The 20,018-nt window shown below is 41.3% G+C and overlaps 2 protein-coding genes and 1 long non-coding RNA gene across 8 annotated transcripts in view; 2 read left to right on the top strand and 1 right to left on the bottom strand.

The window, feature by feature from the left end:
• The window catches only part of dscaml1 (Down syndrome cell adhesion molecule like 1), a 106,147-nt gene extending 100,844 nt beyond the window's left edge, over positions 1–5,303 (top strand). For all 4 annotated transcript variants that reach the window (XM_072701099.1, XM_072701096.1, XM_072701097.1 and 1 more), the window contains one exon: positions 544–5,303. In XM_072701099.1, coding sequence (XP_072557200.1) covers positions 544–1,022 — 479 coding nt within the window. In that variant the 3' untranslated portion in view covers positions 1,023–5,303. The remainder of the gene's footprint in view (positions 1–543) is intronic.
• Positions 5,152–13,916, bottom strand: LOC140578929 (uncharacterized). Of its 3 annotated transcripts, none has more exons than XR_011983206.1 (4): positions 11,605–11,659; positions 9,028–9,138; positions 7,487–7,529; positions 5,152–6,363 (listed from the first exon to the last, which is right to left on the bottom strand). XR_011983206.1 is itself a non-coding variant. In XM_072701102.1 (4 exons), exons 1-4 carry the CDS (start codon positions 13,412–13,414, stop codon positions 6,323–6,325), a joined length of 249 nt encoding a protein of 82 aa, XP_072557203.1. In that variant the 5' UTR covers positions 13,415–13,916; the 3' UTR covers positions 5,152–6,322. The 3 variants fall into 3 exon arrangements, 1 of the variants encoding a protein (XP_072557203.1); XR_011983205.1 differs by lacking the exon at positions 11,605–11,659 and adding an exon at positions 10,618–11,582; XM_072701102.1 differs by lacking the exon at positions 11,605–11,659 and adding an exon at positions 13,361–13,916.
• Positions 12,958–19,469, top strand: LOC111840508 (uncharacterized). Its single transcript, XR_002837432.2, has 3 exons — positions 12,958–13,096; positions 15,755–17,917; positions 18,394–19,469. It is a non-coding gene; the product is annotated as an uncharacterized lncRNA (long non-coding RNA).
• Positions 19,470–20,018: the final 549 nt, after the last annotated feature.

Genomic DNA, 20,018 nt, shown 5'->3' on the forward strand with positions numbered 1-20,018 from the left:
CCCATACTTATAGGGACCACATACCCCCATTGAGTTCAATTTTCTTGAGACACTGTCTCAATTTTTGCTCTGAAATCAGGGCCCTAGTAATTCTCAAACATGGCAACTGATTTTATTGAGGTGATGTCCTTGTAAACCAGGGTCCCATCTGCATCACTCATTAGCTTAAAGACACCTTAATTGCTACGCCTGCATGGCTCTAGTGAAGTGTTTGACTGTATAATTGGGGGGAATATTGTTGCTGCTTTGGATAAAAGTATCATGTAAGGAATAAGCGCCAGCACTAACACTGACATTATCGACAATAATTTCCCAGTGTTGATTACGCTGTGCTTCTTGTATGGTGTTACCTTAGCAGTGAGCTATACTGTGGTAACAGGTTATGGCATCTGACCTGGCCATTGCTCCACATGGCTAAAGCTGTTAGCATGCTCAGAAGCTTAGCAGACATCACTGCACGGTACCTTAAATGCTAAGCCTTACAACGTCCTTGGCTGCCCTTGTGCCATTCGTAAACTTCTCCGACTCTCCTTTGTCTGGTAGGTGACTACTGTAACCTCCCTCTCTACATGAAGACGGATCCCTTTTTTCGCAAGCAGGCAGAGCTTCACGATCCGTGCCCCGTGGTGCCCCCCCGCGAGGCCTCTATCCGCAGCCTGGCCGCCCGCGCCTACCACACGCAGGCCCGGCACATGACTTTGGACCCAGGCAAGCAGCAGGCGCTCACGCTGGGCCACGGCGGGCTGGGAGGGTTGAGCGGAGCCGGGGCCAGCGGAGGATTAGGGGGTTCGGGCACTGCCACGCTGCCCCAGCGGACTCTGACCATGCCTGGCCCCTCGGCCCAGAGTACCACCTCCTCCACTGCTGCCATGGCGGCCAGCGCTGGCTCTGGCAGTAATCCCACTTCTGCCACCAAAATGGCTGGCTCCAGAGACTCCTTGCTGGAGAGCAGCTCATCTGGACTGGGCAGACTGCAGAAGCAAGGAGCTGGGGCCTACTCCAAGTCTTACACCCTGGTGTAGGCCTCTGGAGCTGAGAAGCTGGGGAGGGGGGGAGGGGGGGCATGTGAACACTGGGGGCCTGAGCTATGGCTGGACGTAGACTGTTGGTGTCAATAGAGACGAGGAGCACAGGGGCAGGCAGAGATCTGACTCCGACACAGCAGTGGCATCTATACAGCACAGGCACTCGTTTGTTTGTCTCTTGCTTTCTTTCTCTTTTCTTCATCCCTCTTTCCCAGAACCATGCCAAACCTAACATCATTATTATCACCGGGATTAATCTCCGCTCCTCGAATCCTCCTATAATCGTATTGACTTCATATCTTTCGTTTTATCTCTCTCCCCCGTTGGCGGAGGGCGCTACGACGTTTATGCGCGAGAGGCTTTCTGCATATGCTAGTCCCAAAGTAAGCGAAAATTAAGCATATAAGAGCTGTATAGTTATCACCTATACCTTTCTAGGTGTTTTAAAATGTCAGAAATGCCACCCCCCCCTTGACATCTGTAACTGTTCGGATAACATGGTGCATCGGTGCGGAAAGTACTTCAGCATAAAGCTCACCAGTGTCTTTCCCAGCTGCCTCCAGTTCACCCAGCTCCCCTCTCCCCTGGCCACACGTATTTTAGAAAGAATTCCAAGCTTGTGGCCTCAGCCGTCTGTTTGAGTCTGTGAGATTTCCTATTCCATGCAATTTACAGGAAAAAAAATACAGTATCGAAGTTTTTTTTTTTTTTTAACAAACATAGAAAGATTTCAAAAGTACGAAGTTATCTTTGAGGTGGACGAATCAGAACTGTTTCTCTGAAGGTTTTTTTCTTTTTTAAAAAATATAAACTCATGTGCACTAAAAGAGGGTGAATGGAACCTAAGAGCTGTTGCAAGCCTACATGTGTGTGCGTGTGTGTGTGTGTGTATATGTGTAAATATATATGTATACATGTGATCAACACACGCTGAAGGTCCCTTTCACATCAGTTTCCATATTTCCTGGCAGAATTCCACATCAGGAGTCATGCATCAACTTTGTCTCCTACCCCCGCCCCCCCCCCCCCCCCACGAGAATCTGCAGAACCAGGTTTCCGTGGAGATTAACAATCGTCCATCACGTGACTTTCTCACACGCTATCGCCTCATCCTCATTGTGTCCTCGTGCCAGTGACTGTGCGTGTCGTCATCACGGGGGGTTGCGGGTCCTTCATCTCTGCTTGGTGTTACCCCTCCCTCCCCTGAATCTTTCTGCCCAGAGATCACCCCCCCCCCCCCCCCCATGCGTGCTGCCCTCTGGAGTCTCACTGTGACAGGCTTGCAGCCTCTCCCCAACAGATGGACTGACAGAGAAGTGCTATGGACACAGAGTGAACGAGGATAGAGATCCGCTGCAGCAGAGTGGCTTTTAATTTCCGTCGTTGTTTACTTCCGTGACATTTAACTCCACTGTTCATCTTTTCTTGTCCGAGCCTTTTGCTTACTCGCCTAAAGGAAAGTATTTAAATTGTTCTGCTTTTCCTGAGAGGCAGGGCAGTGGACTGGGATGGCCATACTGGGGTGGGGGGTGGGGGGGTTAGATAATAGAAAATGTTCATTTGGAAGGAAGTTGGTGTTTTAATTTTAGTTGGTCTGGAAAAATGTTATTTCCCCTCTTATTCTATACCCAAAGCTGATCCCTGTTTCACTGAAAAAGCAACAAAAAACCATAAGGAATTCAATTGAAAATTTCTCATCAGGGCTCCTGCAATACAAAAATATATATTATAATATTTGAGATCTACAAAAAAAAGTATATACATATATATTTCTATCTAAATATATAGAGAAATATATAAATGGTGGACAAAATGTGAGATGTGAAGCTGTGTTAATAAAAAAAAAAATATTAACGAGACAATCGTTCAGTGTGTAGAGCTGCAAGGTGTGTAGAAGAGTGAGGAATAGGAGAAGAGGAGAGGAGGGAGTGGAATCTGTAGAGGAAGAATGAATGAGAGATATTCAGAGAAAAGGAGAGCGGAATAGGAGGAGATAGTCGAACAAGAAAAGGTCAGGTCTGTTCCAGGGGTCTTTAGGTGCCCTACAGTCATAGCAAAAGGCTGTTTGATTTCAAGGTGCACAATTTTACAGCAAGGTACTGAATAAGGTGCTTAGGAATTAAAAGCTTCCTGTGCATTTTTTTTTGTTTGTTTTACTGCAGCATTTTTGGTCTCTATATGTCTTGTATGTGTTTGCACACAAATGTGGGAATGTATAGGAAAAAATCCCATTTAAAGACAAGTTAAAACGTAGGGTTCCTCATAGGGTTGACATATGATGATCCTTTCTGAAGTGAGCTTTCAGGAGCTGTAGCATGTTATAATCATTGTTTTCACTTTTGAAAAAAATATATATATTAAGGCGATGTTTTAATAATTGAAATATTGTGGAATAGCAGACGAGATGCACTGCACTGTGGTGCCATTGTCAGTTATTAAGTAACTTTATTTCTAATGAATTATGCACTGCTTCCCTGTTTATTCTTGTTTTTAGAATGGCTTATAAAAAAAAAGTGTTGGATACTGGTTGGATTTTAACTGGTAAATTGAACAGCGGTTCTGTGTCAATGTGAAAGTTTGTGGCTTATTGACAAGTTGCTACAATACCAGCTAGAACTCATTGGCCCTAGAGGAACAGACCTGGCCAGCCCCAGAACATTCTTGGCCCATTCTAGTCTGCTAAAAATAAGGGGTTGCAGTCCATGTACTTCCATCTAAAGAGAGACTAGAATTGAGGAAACCGAGGTGAATGAGGCTTTAATGGTGAGCTGGACAGGTTTTTTTTTTGGAACGGCCAGCGCTCAGGTGGGCTGCAAGCCCATAGGTTACTGCAACCCTGCTGCCACAGGTGGGACCTCTTGGGTCTCTGTGAGTGGAGGGATAGACGACTTCAGGGACAGATCATAGCTGCTTGCACACAGCACCACCTAACTGTGCAGCCCAGCTGCAGCTGTACAGTACATCCACCAGACTCTGGACCTAAGAATCATCACATTAGCCAGAGTTTCTCTCTGTTATCGCAAGACTCAGCCCCGACATAGTAATCACAAACAGCCTGGTTAAAGGCAGAGGCCTGTGGTGACATTCTGTACACATCAGCCCTAACATTTTGTCTCTGTAAAACAGGTCAACTTCTAGTGCTGTGAAAAAAAAGTAAAGATGAAACAGAAAAAGTATCACTTCAGTGTTTTGGAGATTCCAGTGTATTTCCTGACATATGTTCTTGAACACGATACATCCTGTTCTTCAAGACCAAAATGAGTTCAAGAGACAGTGGGTGCAGTGTTGTCATTCTTCAAAACTCTTCATACCCCGTCTCATTTTAATGATGAACTCTTTATTTACTGCTCCTCATGTTCTACATTTACTGGGCAGAACAGTCTGCTTCTAAAATAATATCCTTTTTCGTTATGACTGTAGATACGGAATTTTTCCTTTTTAATTTATGTTAATGTAATCTTGGTTACAAGAAAGGCAGTGGTGTCATGCTATGGAGCAGGCCAGTTTAGTAAATTGAAATCAGGGACTCCCTCGCTCCAACCAATCACACGAAGGAGCTGTGTGAAAATTGGGCGGAGTCAGGAAACAATCCCCTTCCTTACCCACCCAGTTCACCCTGCCCATTTTTTTCTACATGCCCCTTGTCCTTGACCAATCAGACCCCGTTCTTTCCCTTCAACCCTACCCTTCTCAACATTATTTATAAACAAAAAATAGACTCTTGTATATAAGAAACGGTTTTGTATAAATAATAACTATTTTCGTCATCTCCAGAATAAACCAGGGCACAGCTTAAGGTTTGATGTTATAACTTAAAAAAAAACATCGGGTATAAAAGGAAAAGAATTAACAAAAATAATTTACACCTTAATTTCTGAATGGGGCATAACAAACCAGAATAGAGAATAGTGTCTGGCTTTTACATTCATATATTTATTTTGTTTTGATTATTATTATTAATTAATTAATTAATTAATTTCGTTGCATTTATATTAATTTTATGTCATGGTTTTGTTTTTTAAGATTTTCTTTTCACTTTTTTTCTTGAAGAAAAAAGGCATTGCATGCACTGAATATTTTGCTGGTTAAAAAAGAAAAAAGAAAAACAAACAAAACCTGAAAAAGATAAAATACCGAAGGGATTCCTAAACTTTTATTCAAAAGTTGCTTCTATTTGCAATTGCTTGTGTTTAACTATACATTCTTTTCTATGAAAACAAAACAAAAAGAAAAAAGACTATTCCAACACCTTGTGCAATAAAGCTATCTTTCTATGAATGAGGCATTGTTGTCCATATTTGATTTGCGACGAGTGTGTGTGCATGTTGGAATGTTAAAGCAGCTGCAAAAGCCATAATGTGGTCACGTGACTGGTCTAAAAAATAAGAAAATCTATTTATTATAACAGGAAGACGATGAAGAAAATTCTATTCAGAAATGCAATGATTTTTGGGTTTTTTTTTTATAGGAGATTAACAGAATACAAAGGTACAGATACTGCATTCTCCATTAAAGTACATCACCTTGTAAGGTGAGACACCTATACATTACTGTACTTGGTAGATGGTTATCCTTTAGTTCTCTGGCTTTTAAAAAGGCACTTGTTGACCTCTAATCCCACCAAGGTCACAGCGCAATTCAACACATTCGTTTTTAGTGCGTCCGTCAAATCAAAATCAAAGATTATATCGCCGGTCTTGCAAATAAGAATTTGTATCGTTCTTATGTACAGCTCATTTAGAGCCAGTCTTATTATAATGAAGACCCCAGCATGCAAATTTCCTGGTGTGTTTATTGATGCTGGAAGCATCCATGCGCGTCCCTGTGATCACGCGCTCCTCTCCACAACAGTACTGCTTCCACAGCCAGAGTACTTATTGAAAAATGTTACACTTTCTGCCAGGTGCCGGACCACACACATGGTAATGCTCTCATACAGGCAAAATAAATGCAGTTGCCATTAAAAAGCTTTGCTGCAGAAACAAGCAATGTAGGATATATGCTTAAACACAAAATGGGAGATGATGATAAAATGCTTGAATAGAGTTATTCATGTCAAAATAAAAATAAAACATCCGTTTAGCAATTTTTTGTTAAAAAATTTAATTAAAAGCGGCAAAACTGTTGGGTTAGGACTGATAAATAAAATGAAAATGAGAGCCAATGATAAAATGAAAATGGTGTGTATGTGTAAATGACAAAGTTTTTCCATGCGGCTCTCGGTCCGTCACTTCTGGCTGTTCTTCTTCCGCTGGTACCTCCTGAACTGGGTCTGGATTGTAGCGGCTGCTTTGTTCTCACTGGTAAGGCGAACACTGACAGCTACCCGAGGGCAAGTCTGAAGGCACGGAAAGAAGAAAAGGAGAATTGTTTTGGGTGCCATAAATTTAATTTTGCAAGCCCTGCTTAGTCAGCAAAGTGTTTTAAGCCCCCTTGAAGCATGTTAAGAAAATTATCCCCTTCAGCTTCCACTAGGCCAGCAAAGCCCTTGGTTGCCAGGTTTATTGAGACAGAGGAGATTAATATGGACTTAAATTAAAGGGCTTTTCAGTTCCTTTAGAATGAGCATAAATAATAGATATACACTATATGGACAAAAGTACTGGGACCCCTGGCCATTACACTCACAGGAACTTTTATGACATCCCATTCTAAATCCATAGGCATCAATATGGAGTTGCCCCCCCCCCCCTTTGCAGCTGCAACAGCTGCCACTCCTCTGGGAAGGCGTTCCACAAGATGTCGGGGAATTTTTGCCAGACGAGCATTTGTTAGGTCAGGCACTGATGTTGGACGTGAAGGCCTGGCTCACAATCTCTGTTTTAGTTCATCCCAAAGGTGTTCAGTGGGGTTAAGGTCAAGTTCTTCCACACCAAACTCACCCAACCGTGTCTTTATGGACCTTGCTTTGTGCACTGGGGCACAGTCATGCTGGAACAGAAAAGGGCCCTTCCCCAAACCGTCCCCACAAAGTTGGAAGCATAAAATTGTCCAGAACGTATTGTTATGCATATCAAAACATCCTGGACAATTCTATATTTATGCCTATATATTTAGAATGCAATATATTTTTCGTAGAATCTATAAAAAAGACATCTGTAAAGTTTTGTTCTTCATGAATTTTCTTCATTACAGCAAAAAAAAATAAATAGATGTTTCACTTCATAACAAAATACCATGACTGCCTTCTGATGGCTCAGATGATTATGCACGGATATGTAGGCTTCTGGTGGCATGTCAAATAAAAACAAATCAGTTTTTCAATTAAATAATCTAATCTATTGTTTAGATTAGTGCTTGCAGTCCTGTATACACTCCTGTATATTTTCATTGTAGGAGAGTATGTACAACATAGGAGACAATACAGTCTGCCTTTATATGAACAGCCTTGTAGAGACTAATGAGTGGTTTGCAGCAGACTGAAATAGTGCCTCTGAATGTTTCTCCTAATTCACACTCACCTGTCACGTACCCATTTCCGCTGTTCCGTCGCATGCTGTCAAACTATAAAACAGGACACCATGTCAGCACCAGTGCACGTAATCTAGGGGGCAAATGCCAGCATAAACTTCAGGGAATTATTTGAATAAAACTGCTAGGAATGCATGTCACTTTGCATGATAATGGCTGCGATTACAACAAGGAAATTAGAAAAACTGTATTATATAATCTATGTGCAACATGCATACCACAAACACCCTAGGTCCATCAATTAATTAATATATTTAATGCATTTATCTCTCAATACATGTAAGTGGAGAATTATGAGACCACATAACTATGTTTGGGTTAGTTCCTGTTAGCTGTTTACATAGTTGGAACTGTTCAGCTGCATGGATCCAACTACGTAATTTGCTAATGCTCTTAGCAACTATGCTTTTGGGAAACGTACCCCAGGACTATCCCTGTGTTGTGAAAGAAACAGGCACAGAAAACAAAAAACCAGAGTGATTCAAAAGAATGTTACTTCAAACAGCCCACATGCATACGTGCAGTTTTTCAACATGCCATATTTGTCTTGTCCACAATCGATCTCCAGAAAAATAACAAAGCAGTCAATCATGTGGCATTGCAAACACTTAACCTTTCGACAGTGGATCCCACTGGGTCCAAGCAAAGAATTATACTGTGTTCCTTCCTTGTGCCAGAAAAGCTGTATATTTTTTGCCTGGCCTGTTTTGAGCTAAGAGGACCGTTTGTGCTGCGACATAGATTTTGTTCAGACAGATTACACAACCAGTTTCATCTTACCTCAAACAAGTTGGCTGCTTTGTGAAATGAGACATTCCTAAGAATGTATAGAAAAACAATGATTTCTTCTGGACTTCTGTTGTTATTTTTAACTTGTCTTTTTATACTTTGATTGTAAGTCTCTTTGGTCTTTTTATTTTTTGACTGTAACTTTATTATTATTTATCTATTTGATGTTAGTTTTTAGCTACTATATTTATTCCACCCTGTTAATCTGCTGCTGTCTTGCTTTTTGCTTACATGCAAACATGTTGCACTATGTATATAGACCCTCTCCAGCCCTCCTGTTTTGCAGTGTGCTGTGTTTTTTACTTTAACCACTGCGAAAACTCTCCATCATCACTGCTGCTGTATGTTGCACCAGGTCCTGCATAATGCTATTTCTTATCACTGTATATCTGTATATGGATGGTATGACAATAAGGCCCACTTGACTTGACTGGAGGCGTTCAAACTGAAAGTGGGAGTTAAATTCGCAGTGCAACATCGCTGGCAGAAACATCCCTGGCAAACGTGATCGATGGGGGATGACTTTCTTTTCTGTTCTGTTCCCAGATGAATGCATCTTCTTCCTGTGCATGAGTTTTCACATCCTGGTGCACCGATCACGGAAGTCCACACACTAATTTCCCCCTACGGCTCCCTTGTCCGTCTGCCAATCACTGGTTGTCCAGCAGATGAGGAGAAGAGGACTTATACAGTTCACTGCCATTTGGCCTGGCCATCACCTACTGGGTCAGGGGGCACTGACCTCATCGGTCCGACTGCTGCGGCGACTCTGAGAGACATAATGCACCAGCCACGGCATTGGCTGGGACACCACGTAGGGCAGGACGTCTCGGTGCAACAACCTCAACCCAACCTGGCAGAGGAATGCAGAATAGTTACTCATACTTTGCAGCCCTTAAGTAGTAATCAGAGTACCACAGCAAAGCTTAAGCTCTGCCATACTCAAATAGTGACAATGTATATAAATAAAATATCTCATTCAGGTAAACCAGCAAACCTAAATGTGAAGGAAAATGACGTGACTCGACTATGTGAGTGTGAGGGAAACACCGCCTCCTCACACCCTTGGTTGGGGGTTTGAATTCCACCCATGGGAGTTTTACTTAAGAAAAATGATTGGTTCAGAGAGATAACCAATCAGATTATAGAGGAGGTGGGTCCAAGCAACTAGAGGAGGTGGAACTAAGACATCTGATTGGTTAGTCCCACCTCCTCTACAATCTGATTGGTTCTCTCTGAACCAGTCATTTTTCATTTTGTCCTGACAACATTTTTGTGTAAAATTCCTATGAGCTTGAACTACACACCCTCTCTCTGTATGCAAAGTCCAAAGACATGCAGTTAGGGGAAACGGTGTCTCTAAAAAGCCATGTGATGGACTGGAATACCATCCAGGGTGTCCCCTGCTCTAGGCTGCCTAGAATAGGTATTTCCACTCTCCCCATCATCAACCTGTACTGGATAAGGGACAGGCAGCTTCATTCTGTCCTGAGTACAATGAGAACAAGGGTGATATTTGGCGTTCATACGAACGCTGCTGTTCTCACTGCGTTTTCAGTCGCAGATGTACAGACAGGAGCCATCAGCTCTTTCCCAAGCTTGTGTTATTTCAGTTTGCACTTGGTCATGTCCCCACATGTGCAGCTCTGGGGATACAGGACTCCCTTCACGCATGTGTGCATGCAGATGCCTGTTTGCGCTGCTTGGCTGTCCCTAGTGCATGCGTTTATCCGGCTTGTGGCCAGTGATTTGATTAGCGCTAAACCACCGTGTCCCTGGCTTGATTATATTAACTCCACTGGGGACGAAGCTCCCAAACACAGTAGATCCAGTTACTGTCTCAGGGCGAGTGACCGTGCTCCCGTCTTAATTCATGGGTTTTGTGACTTCAGCAGACTTATGCGCTAAATTTCATTAGTAAATCTACTGTACGGCATACAGTGTCTTTTCTAGCTTAAGTTCGAAGTTCACCTAACCCAAAGGACACCATGAACATAAGTTTTAATCTAATTTACAGCCTACTGAGTATTATTCAATAAGATAAGTGACAATGGGCGACATATTAAGTAGGGATGAGTCGGCGTTTCTATCAAATTAAAAACATCTCAAATTAAAAAATCAAATAAGATCAAATAATAAATGAGACATTTTAAAATATTATTTAGTGGCAATATAATTATTTGTCAGTTTTTTGTTCTCTAATAAGTTAGTGGTTTATTAGTTCTTAAATTTCCAACCTCTGTATGAGCAGTGCCTATGCTGACGGAGGCCTATTTGTGAGAAGGTTAACAAAAATTAGTGAGGAGCACAAAAGCCAACAAGAACTGCTCACCAAAAGGTATTCCTCCTCCGCTATATGGAAATATCATAGATTCCATACAAAAGCTTGGTGTCTGTTGGCAACATGCTGTTGCTGTTAATTTTATATATACACAGTTAGGTTCTCATGGTTGTCGTTAAAACGTTCTTGAAATTCTTGTTCCGTGAAATTCGTCCTTAATAATATTTTAGATAAGGGGGTGTGTTCAGTGTACCGGGGTCCATTTACAGCAAGTCACAAAATTTAGTTGTTAACAGAATCTGAACTACCGACTTGCTTTTCCCACTACAGACGCACTTTCTTGGTAGATAAATTCTATTTGGTTATAGTGTATTTTGGGTAAATTTTCCCTTTTTGTTTGAAAAATATCTCAACATTTATCACAAAGACTTCAAATATCGCAAAAATCGTGTGATTTTCTTGCCAATATGGTTCACCCCTAGCTTCAAGGCTACGTTCTATGTTCTAAGACTTTAAGTTATCCTTTAGTAGCAACGAATGATAATCTTATTTTGTATGGAAATAAATGGATGTAGAAGCCTATAAGATAATATACAATTAGAATATATGCTGGACGATTAAACATTATTGAATCTTACCGCACCTGCTAAAGGTACCTCTTCGGTTTAATTTCAGTTTCAACTTCATATAGGCATACTCAAGCTATTTTAATATTATATGTTATCGTTTTTGTAGCAATGAGTAATTTTCTACAGAAAGAAATGTTTTCGATCCATACACGGTTTTATCGGTGTGTATAGTGGCGGTGTGTAGTTATTCGAATTCGAATAATGACTGGGGAAATTCGACTCGTAATTCTGCCTGAAATACTCATCCACAGTATTAAGACTTCTGCATGCTACAGCAAGGGGTGCGTTTCTCGAAACCATCGTTGCTACCTACGTTAGCAACTTGCGTGGTTCAAACTATGTAAGTACGACGCAGGTGTTTCTCGAAACCATAGTTCGAACTACATAGGTAACGATACTGCGGACTTACGTGGTGCGATGTATCGTTGAACGACGCAGGTGTTTCTCGAAACCATAGTTCGAACTACATAGGTAACGATACTGCGGACTTACGTGGTGCGATGTATCGTTGAACGACGCAGGTGTTTCTCGAAACCATAGTTCGAACTACATAGGTAACGATACTGCGGACTTACGTGGTGCGATGTATCGTTGAACGACGCAGGTGTTTCTCGAAACCATAGTTCGAACTACATAGGTAACGATACTGCGGACTTACGTGGTGCGATGTATCGTTGAACGACGCAGGTGTTTCTCGAAACCATAGTTCGAACTACATAGGTAACGATACTGCGGACTTACGTGGTGCGATGTATCGTTGAACGACGCAGGTGTTTCTCGAAACCATAGTTCGAACTACATAGGTAACGATACTGCGGACTTACGTGGTGCGATGTATCGTTGAACGACGCAGGTGTTTCTCGAAACCATAGTTCGAACTACATAGGTAACGATACTGCGGACTTACGTGGTGCGATGTATCGTTGAACGACGCAGGTGTTTCTCGAAACCATAGTTCGAACGAACGTTCGCAAACACTGTCGTTAAGTTGTGTAGTTCGAACTACAGCTCACGAGCTGTAGTTAGAAGCGTAGTTATATGTAAATTCGTCAGCGATGATGGAAAATACAGTGCAATAAGGGTATAGTCACCGTGTAAGTAAGAAATTTAATAATCTTTAATACCTAATAAGAAATAATTTAGCTCTACGATCACATATAATGTGAAGTTGTCTGAAAATGTAGTTTGAAACGTAATTGTTGTGTGGGTCTCTGGTCATAAGTACGGTAACTGTCTGTAGTGAGCAAATCTCAGACTGCAAAGTATTAATTAGCACAGGGGTGGGTAATGTTAGCAGAATGACACTACAGCGGCCAGATACGAATCCATGCCTTTGTTCTCGGGAAATTACGTCTGTAATGTTTGGTTATTACACACACCTGTGTATTCCAGTCAGCCAGTATAACAATATTCTGTAAGCGACAACGTCGGAATAAAAGTTATTCTGTTTATCACTCCAAGGAGCGTCGCATTATTTTTCCGCGATTGCTAATTTTCATTTTATTGGCGTTATGTGACTGACAGAAATTGATGTCACAAATAAATATACATGTGTGTGTGTGTGATTATTATATATTTTACACAGTTCGCGAGTGTTTGTACGCGACCGGCTGTGAAAGTGCGTTGTTAGTTGTTGCGCACGACTTGCCGTGAGTCTGACCAATCAGCGCTGGAACCATTGTGGTTTAAACTACGGTAGGTTAGCCGTGAGTCTGACCAATCAGCGCTGGAACCACTGTAGTTCCAACTACATAAGGCCTAACTAACTAACGTGGTTCGAACAACTGTGGTACGACGGTTTCGAGAAACAGTCGTTGGTCGGATGTTGGTTAGTTTGAACTACCATAGTACGATGCATCGTTAATGCTAACTTCCGTCGTTGTTCGAGAAACGCACCCAAGGTCAGTAGACTTCCTGGATGTCTAAGAGCAGCCTCCGTCACTCGACATTATAACCCACTCCCATGTCAACCTGGTATATATATAAAAATCAACAGGGTAACTGAAACCTCCCACTAGTTCCACTTCCGCAAATGGTCTTGCGTTACTCTTCACGGGTATCTACGAAATCAACTTATTTAACAGCTGCGAAGTTAATAACAGATGTCAGGAAGAGGAAACGGACAGTTAACTGATGATTACGCACTTTACCTGCCTTCCACGTACCTGCTCTGCAGCCCTCAGCACCAGGTACATGGCTGTCAGCACAGTTGCCAGCATCTCCGAGCCTGAAGTCAGGGACAGAGAGCGCGAAGAGAGGCAGCGCTTTGGCGGTATCTCCGAAATAAGAAGGGCGCAGTTTGGGGAATCGCCGGCTGGCTTTCTGTCTCACCCACACAAATCTAAATGGCAGCCTAAGTCTGCTAATGAGCTTCGGCTACATAAGTATGGGCGAGCTGTTGTAATCTTTTGCCTGGTTCTAATTTAGGAATGTATCCCCCCTGTTATACGTCGGCCCCGTTAGTGAAATCTAATACATGAAATGCTGTTATAACCAATATTGTTATTTTTGGGTTAATTTTAGTAGTATTAGTCCTGAAAAGCGTAGTGATTTTTTATTGTATTCTTTCAATTACAGTATAAATAGGCCTAATTATGTTGCTTGTTGTACTACTAGCTAGCGCATGTGTTTTTGGTTTATAGTTTTCTGGGTTAGTTGCTGTCAGTCCTCTAGTAGTTACTGTTATGATGACCTTTAAAATATATATTTTGGTAATCACCAAGAAGATAGTAAATATAAATACCTTTCTTTACGGCCCAACATGCTTCACCCGTTAATCAGTTGAGATCTGGAGCTGAAATATTGGTAAGAATTTCTAAAGGAAACATGGTGAAACTGGTGAATAATGCTCCAGTCCTGGGTTACTGGGGGGAGGGGGGGTAATTTGAGGCTAAGCGAAGTGCTCTCCTAGCTCACATAACCTGGCCCTTAGGGACACTCCTTCACAGATAAATAACACTGCTGCTCATGTGTGTATGAGTGTGAGCAACAAAAAAGAGACAAGCCTAGATAAATGTCCTGTTTTAAAAAAGAGAAAACCGATTCCCTGTCCTCCTAAGCAAGGGCGCCATTAGGCAGTTAGGACGATTACAAATCAGGGACCCTAAATATTTTCAAACGTAATTAGATTGGTCTGGGTTGAGGGAATGAGGGCCCAAAATCTCTAGCAGCACCTCTGCTCCCCAATATTTCTGTATAGTCACAGAGAACACAGGGAATGGCCTACAAGCATCTCTGGATGGCAAAGATCTACGCCCAACACAGTACTGGTCTCTGTTAGTACACAAGTAGGTAGGTGGGTGGATGGATGGATGGATAATTAGATTTAATATATTAGTGTCTCAAGTTCTGTTGCATTTTTTTTGTAGGTTTTGTTGGTCCCTGTGAGTTTTATGAAAATGTTATTCTCTCCCATGCGTGGGTTTCCTGCGTGCAGCTTAAGTCAACTGCCCTTAATGAATGTGTCTCCCGAATAAGCAGGTAGAAAGTGGATGCATGATTAACAAACATCGCAATGCACTCAGAATAAGCTGAGAAAAATGTATTTTTCTCGCCCTTCTTTGATCCAGTTTGCCTTATGGTCATACACTAAAATAACCCGATACCTCTAAGGATAGACAGTATCTGGAAAATAGTAGCGCTAAAAATAGATCCACTTGATGTGCTACTAGGGTGTGCATGTATACCACTGTATTGTTTTTAGCTTATTTGATATTTTGCTTGAAAACAGATATAGATTCAGTCTGTTAAACTCTGTAAACCCATCATATTGCAATTGAAATGACTGAAGTAAAATTCTGCGTTGTGAATTTAGGCCTTAGCTCGTCTTTGTCAAGTTAACTGGGGCATTTTCAGAGACCGCAGACAATGATTTTATATGATTCTGGTTAAATGAGGTATTTAGCAGATCAGTGCAGAAGGTGGACGGTGCATTTGTTTACATTTTCACGCTGATTCTTTTCAACTCACTTAAAATTGTTTTATGAGTACAGTATTATTATACAGTACAATTATTGTATTAAAATTATTATATTAAAATGGTATTGTTGGAGCCTTTGATATAGCTATTAAGGTAACACTTTACTTGAAACTGTCATCTATGATGCATTATACATACCATCATAAAGCATTATAATGGTTAGTATAAGCATTAATAAAGCATTACAGCATCTTCTATTGATAGTCATAATGCATTATAATGTTGATTATAATACTTCATAAGCTCCAATGAAGCTCTCATCTATAGTGCACTATGGATACCTTCATAGTGCATTATAATGGTAGAAGATAAGAATTAAGGATGCTTTGTACTGCATTATGAAGGTCTCTATAATGCATTATAGAAGAGAGCTTCATAAAGCATTCATGATGCATAATAAACATGGCTATAATGTGTTATGCCTTTTTATAAATATTTATAACCATGTTTGTAAAGCTTTATAAATGCATTATAATGTGTTATAAATGTCTTCATTGATTCCTATATACATGGCAATCATAGAAAATGTTGACACGGTTAATGTAATTGATTAACCAAATAGATACCTTGTTTGTTGCAGAGGTAGTACTGTATTCAAGGACCAAGTAGAGGAGGATGTACTGCAGATACTTGAATAGAGAGTCATCCTGGACATCTGTGAAGGGGAGTCACTGGAGCTGATAACCACATTTGAAATCAGCATTTGGAATGCATGAGAGTATTATCCTGAGAGTATTATCCTGAGAGTATTATCCTGAGAGTATTATCCTTCGATTCCCAACAATTACGGTGGTGCCTCAGACTGCTCTGACAGACACTCCAGAAGAGGTCGGCCCACCCCCAGGCATAGTTTACACTCTCACTATCCACATGGCCCAGACCAGTAAAACGCTGTAAACCAGTGCTTCTCAATCTGGTCCTCGGGGTCCCCCAGAAAGTCCATGTTTTTGCTCCCTCCCTCCCACAGAAGCAAGATTCTGCTCTGTGCCTCAAACAAGACCTAATATTGGTCTTTCAGCTAACATGTCAGAGTGTCTGATGTCCTGGATGCAGACGCCCGCCCTCTAGAGCTGGTGGATGGAGACAAAGCCCACTGTGCCCTCTTTCTGAGGGCGGAATATGAGCAGAAGAATAGAGGAGATTACCTCAAGAAAGCCAGCCAATAGTGTCGAAAGCACTGGCTTCCACAGTATTAGGAACTCTACATACATTCCACTTTGTTTAGACTGCGATTTAAGCATATGGGTACCAATTGGACCAGGGTGTTTATATAATGTTATATACGGTTACAGATAATATGACAAAAGGGCTGGCATTTGTCCTCTTGCCTCTGATAACCACACAACCAACTTCCTGGTTTTGAGAAATATATTTCTGTCATTGCAAGAGATAATATTCCTATTTGTCTTTTCGTTTGTTGGGGAGCTGCAGTGGAGTTTAAGCTCCCGGTGATACAGCTGGCGCAAATCGCTCAGATCTTGACAACTGGAAAAAAAAGACAGCAGCCCCTTCGCAGTGACTCGGAACAACTGCAAGTGCCTGTTGGGACTGTGGCAAAACACTTTTCTTTATGGTACCAATCAATCATAGGTACAGCAAAGCACTGCTTGAGCAGAAGCAGAACCTGCTGTCCTCGCTTTCTAATTGTTTAATAAAGACCCCACATAGACCGCCGGGATTTATGGGCCGTACAAGCGACCTGAGGGTGCTGGTAGAGTGATAGAGCTTCTTCCATGTGTTTTGAAATGCACATGCACAGCATTTTTCAACTGGCAGTGATCCCATTTAGTGCCACATGAACAAATGTACGATCCACTATAGATACCTTAATAATGCATTATAATGGTCTTAGAATTAAGGATGCTTTGTACTGCATTCTGAATGTATTTATAGTGCATTGTAGATGAGAGCTTCATAGTGCATTCATAATGCATAATAAACATGGCTATAATGTGTTATGCCTTTTTATAAATTGTTATAGCCGTGTTCATAACACTTTATGAATGTGTTATAATGCATTTTGAAGGTATCTATAATGCATTATTTATGACTGCTTTAAGTAAAGTGTTACCAAAGATGTTACCAAAGTTCACCCAAGAGCTTGGTGAGCTCATTATACTACTGAAAAAATAACCCTTCTGTGGAACGAAATGTCTGAGGCAGACAAATCCCTTAAAAAAAAGATATTGAAGAGTGTTCATAGCTATTCATCCCTAATGAAGAAATACACGATAATTTCACAAGTAGTGCAGAAAGTGACTGGAGCCAAAATCCAGGCTCATTTTTGCTGTTCTTGAAGACAATAAGCTGGAGGCAGAGTTTGCTATTACTTGGAATGCAACTATCAATGCTGAACCTACATAATTCGGAGATGCGATTCATTACTGAGAGAGTAATCAAGCAAATGAAATAGCGAGTTACCGGCTGGGCCATCAGCAGATTTTTGAATAAGCTTGGTCTGCATTTAGTTATACAGAAGTGAATTTTGGCCTGAAGGTTCACTGAAGGCAACAAAACGGAGGTTCGTACTTGTTAAAGGACAGCAATATATGTATCTCAGGAAAAAAATAGCTGGAAATGACTGCTTCATCTGCATGCAGTTTCAGGTCAAGTGCATGTTTAAAGTGGATTATGGAACTGTGTGTCAGAGTGATGCTTTGGAAGAAGAGGGACTTTCTCACACATCCGAAAAGAACCTGAGAGCTACAGTTCTGGGAATCAGTAGATTATTCCAGAACAAAAGGTGAGGGTGTGGTCAGCAAATTTATGGGTAGGGACCATTTCAAAACCAGACACAAGACACAGATAGACACACAGATAGATATTAATGTATTTATGTAACTATTATACATTCAAGTATGACCAGCTGCCTGTGTTCACCGCTGCTGAGATGTGAGCCGTGAATGTTAGGATGTGACCCCTCATTCATAACGTGTAGAGTTAACAGTAAAAGGCAGGAATGGTGAGAGATGGGGGTGGGGATTAAGAGATGTGATCTGATGAAGGAAGCTCACTCATTGGCCTGATCACCCTGGCTGCAAATTTGACGACGTGTTGATCACAGTCAATGTAATTTGTTGACAGAATAATTTATTTAAACGTCACATTTTTTTTTCTATTCTAATATTTACTAATATTGGGTTGGCATGTACCTACCTAAATTCATTGGCACAACATCACTGGGTGTGGTAACAGAGCTTCTGGTTCTGTCTCCTGAAGGATCTGCTCTTGGAGGGTAGCTTGTCGGAGCTATCTGCTGCACCCTGAGAGCCTCGCCCATAAGCAGCAGCAGCACGAGATCAGGCAAAGCAGTGGTTAGACAGGTGGACTAATGAAAAACAGTGAAACGTTGATGTCCTCTGAAAGCCTGTGAAAGTCTGGAAGCTGGGGAGGTACCTGTGCCCTGGGGGGCCTTCAAATTGCTGATCTTTCAGATGTGGGACACACTGCATGTCACACTCTGGTGACCATTTTAAGGGTCTAGTCTTGTTTATCTGCACAGTGTCCCGATCCTGCAGCACTCAATAGCCAATCCTGCAGGTGCTATGGCACTTTCTTACCCATCAGGAGCATAATCCCAGAGGCCCAACATGTACCGTAATGACTTGAAACCTACTGCACATTAGAAATTATCGTTACCTAGCAACTTGGGTCAATAATGAATTTTCTAATAAAAACCAAGGAACATAGTTATTGCTGCCAAAGATGGTTTGGTTTCTAAATAGCTATATAATGTAATTGATATTTTTTATGAGATTGTGTCAGCAAAAATGAATTTTACGATTAATCAGTGTGAATTTTACGATGGGTCCTGACATGATCCTGACCTGGTTAAGCAGTTAGAAGAAGGATAGATGGATAGACAAAGAGTCGTAACAGGAAATATTATTTTGTATCATTATAAAGTATCAGCTAATACATACCAGTTTAAAGATTAAAACAGCATTTTGAGGCCTGCAAACTCTTTAATACAAGTATGAAGAGAATGTGGCAATAAGCAGGCTGAAAGGCTTTGTAGCGTTTTACATATTGGTATTAAAAGTCCTGCATAAAATGCAAAGATGCAATAAACTCAATGGAAAAAGAAGCATCAGTTTTGAGATTTAAGTGCATAAAAATGTGTGTCTAACAGAAAAACTGTGAGACCTGCTTATCAGTAGAAGCGAGATCCTGAGAGAATTCCACTCAAACCGCAAACTAATGATTAAAAGGCAGCACTAGCAGAATATTGGGATTTATGAGTCTGTTCTTTAATTTAAAGCTCAGGAGTTTTGCTTCGCGAGTGTAAAGGCCATATGAATGAACATTTATGAGTCTGCATCCTATCCAGGGTCTTCCAGGTACCTCCTGCAACACTGACCAGGATAAGTAATTACAGGATGGATGGATGGATGGATGGAGAAAGCAGTTAACACAATGTTCACCAAAATAATTTATTACTCAGGCAGCATATGCAGTACTGGGTCATGGTGGGGAGGAAGCAGTTTACCTAAATGCATGTCTTTGTGCTGCAGCAGGAAACCCACAAAACACAGGGATAGAATGCAATGCGTACACTCACCAGCGTGAGGCGACAGTGCTGCACACCAGGTACCTGCCCTAATTTCGGTACAGGAAATTTGCAAGAATTTGAGAATTTGAGTTAAAGATCATTTGAGATGAAAACTATGGAAATTTATTCTTGTATGTTTAGTTTCTTTCATCAAATTATTCCATGAATTACCATCGACGCTAATATGCAAATGCTAATCACCAATAAATCTTATTATTTATGCAGAATCTCACTGAAGGTGAGTGGTGATGGGGGGGGTGCAGAGTAGGCTAGTGAATTCCGTCGAGCAAAT

This window comes from Paramormyrops kingsleyae, chromosome 17 (genome assembly GCF_048594095.1).
Source record: "Paramormyrops kingsleyae isolate MSU_618 chromosome 17, PKINGS_0.4, whole genome shotgun sequence".
Taxonomy (NCBI): domain Eukaryota; kingdom Metazoa; phylum Chordata; class Actinopteri; order Osteoglossiformes; family Mormyridae; genus Paramormyrops; species Paramormyrops kingsleyae.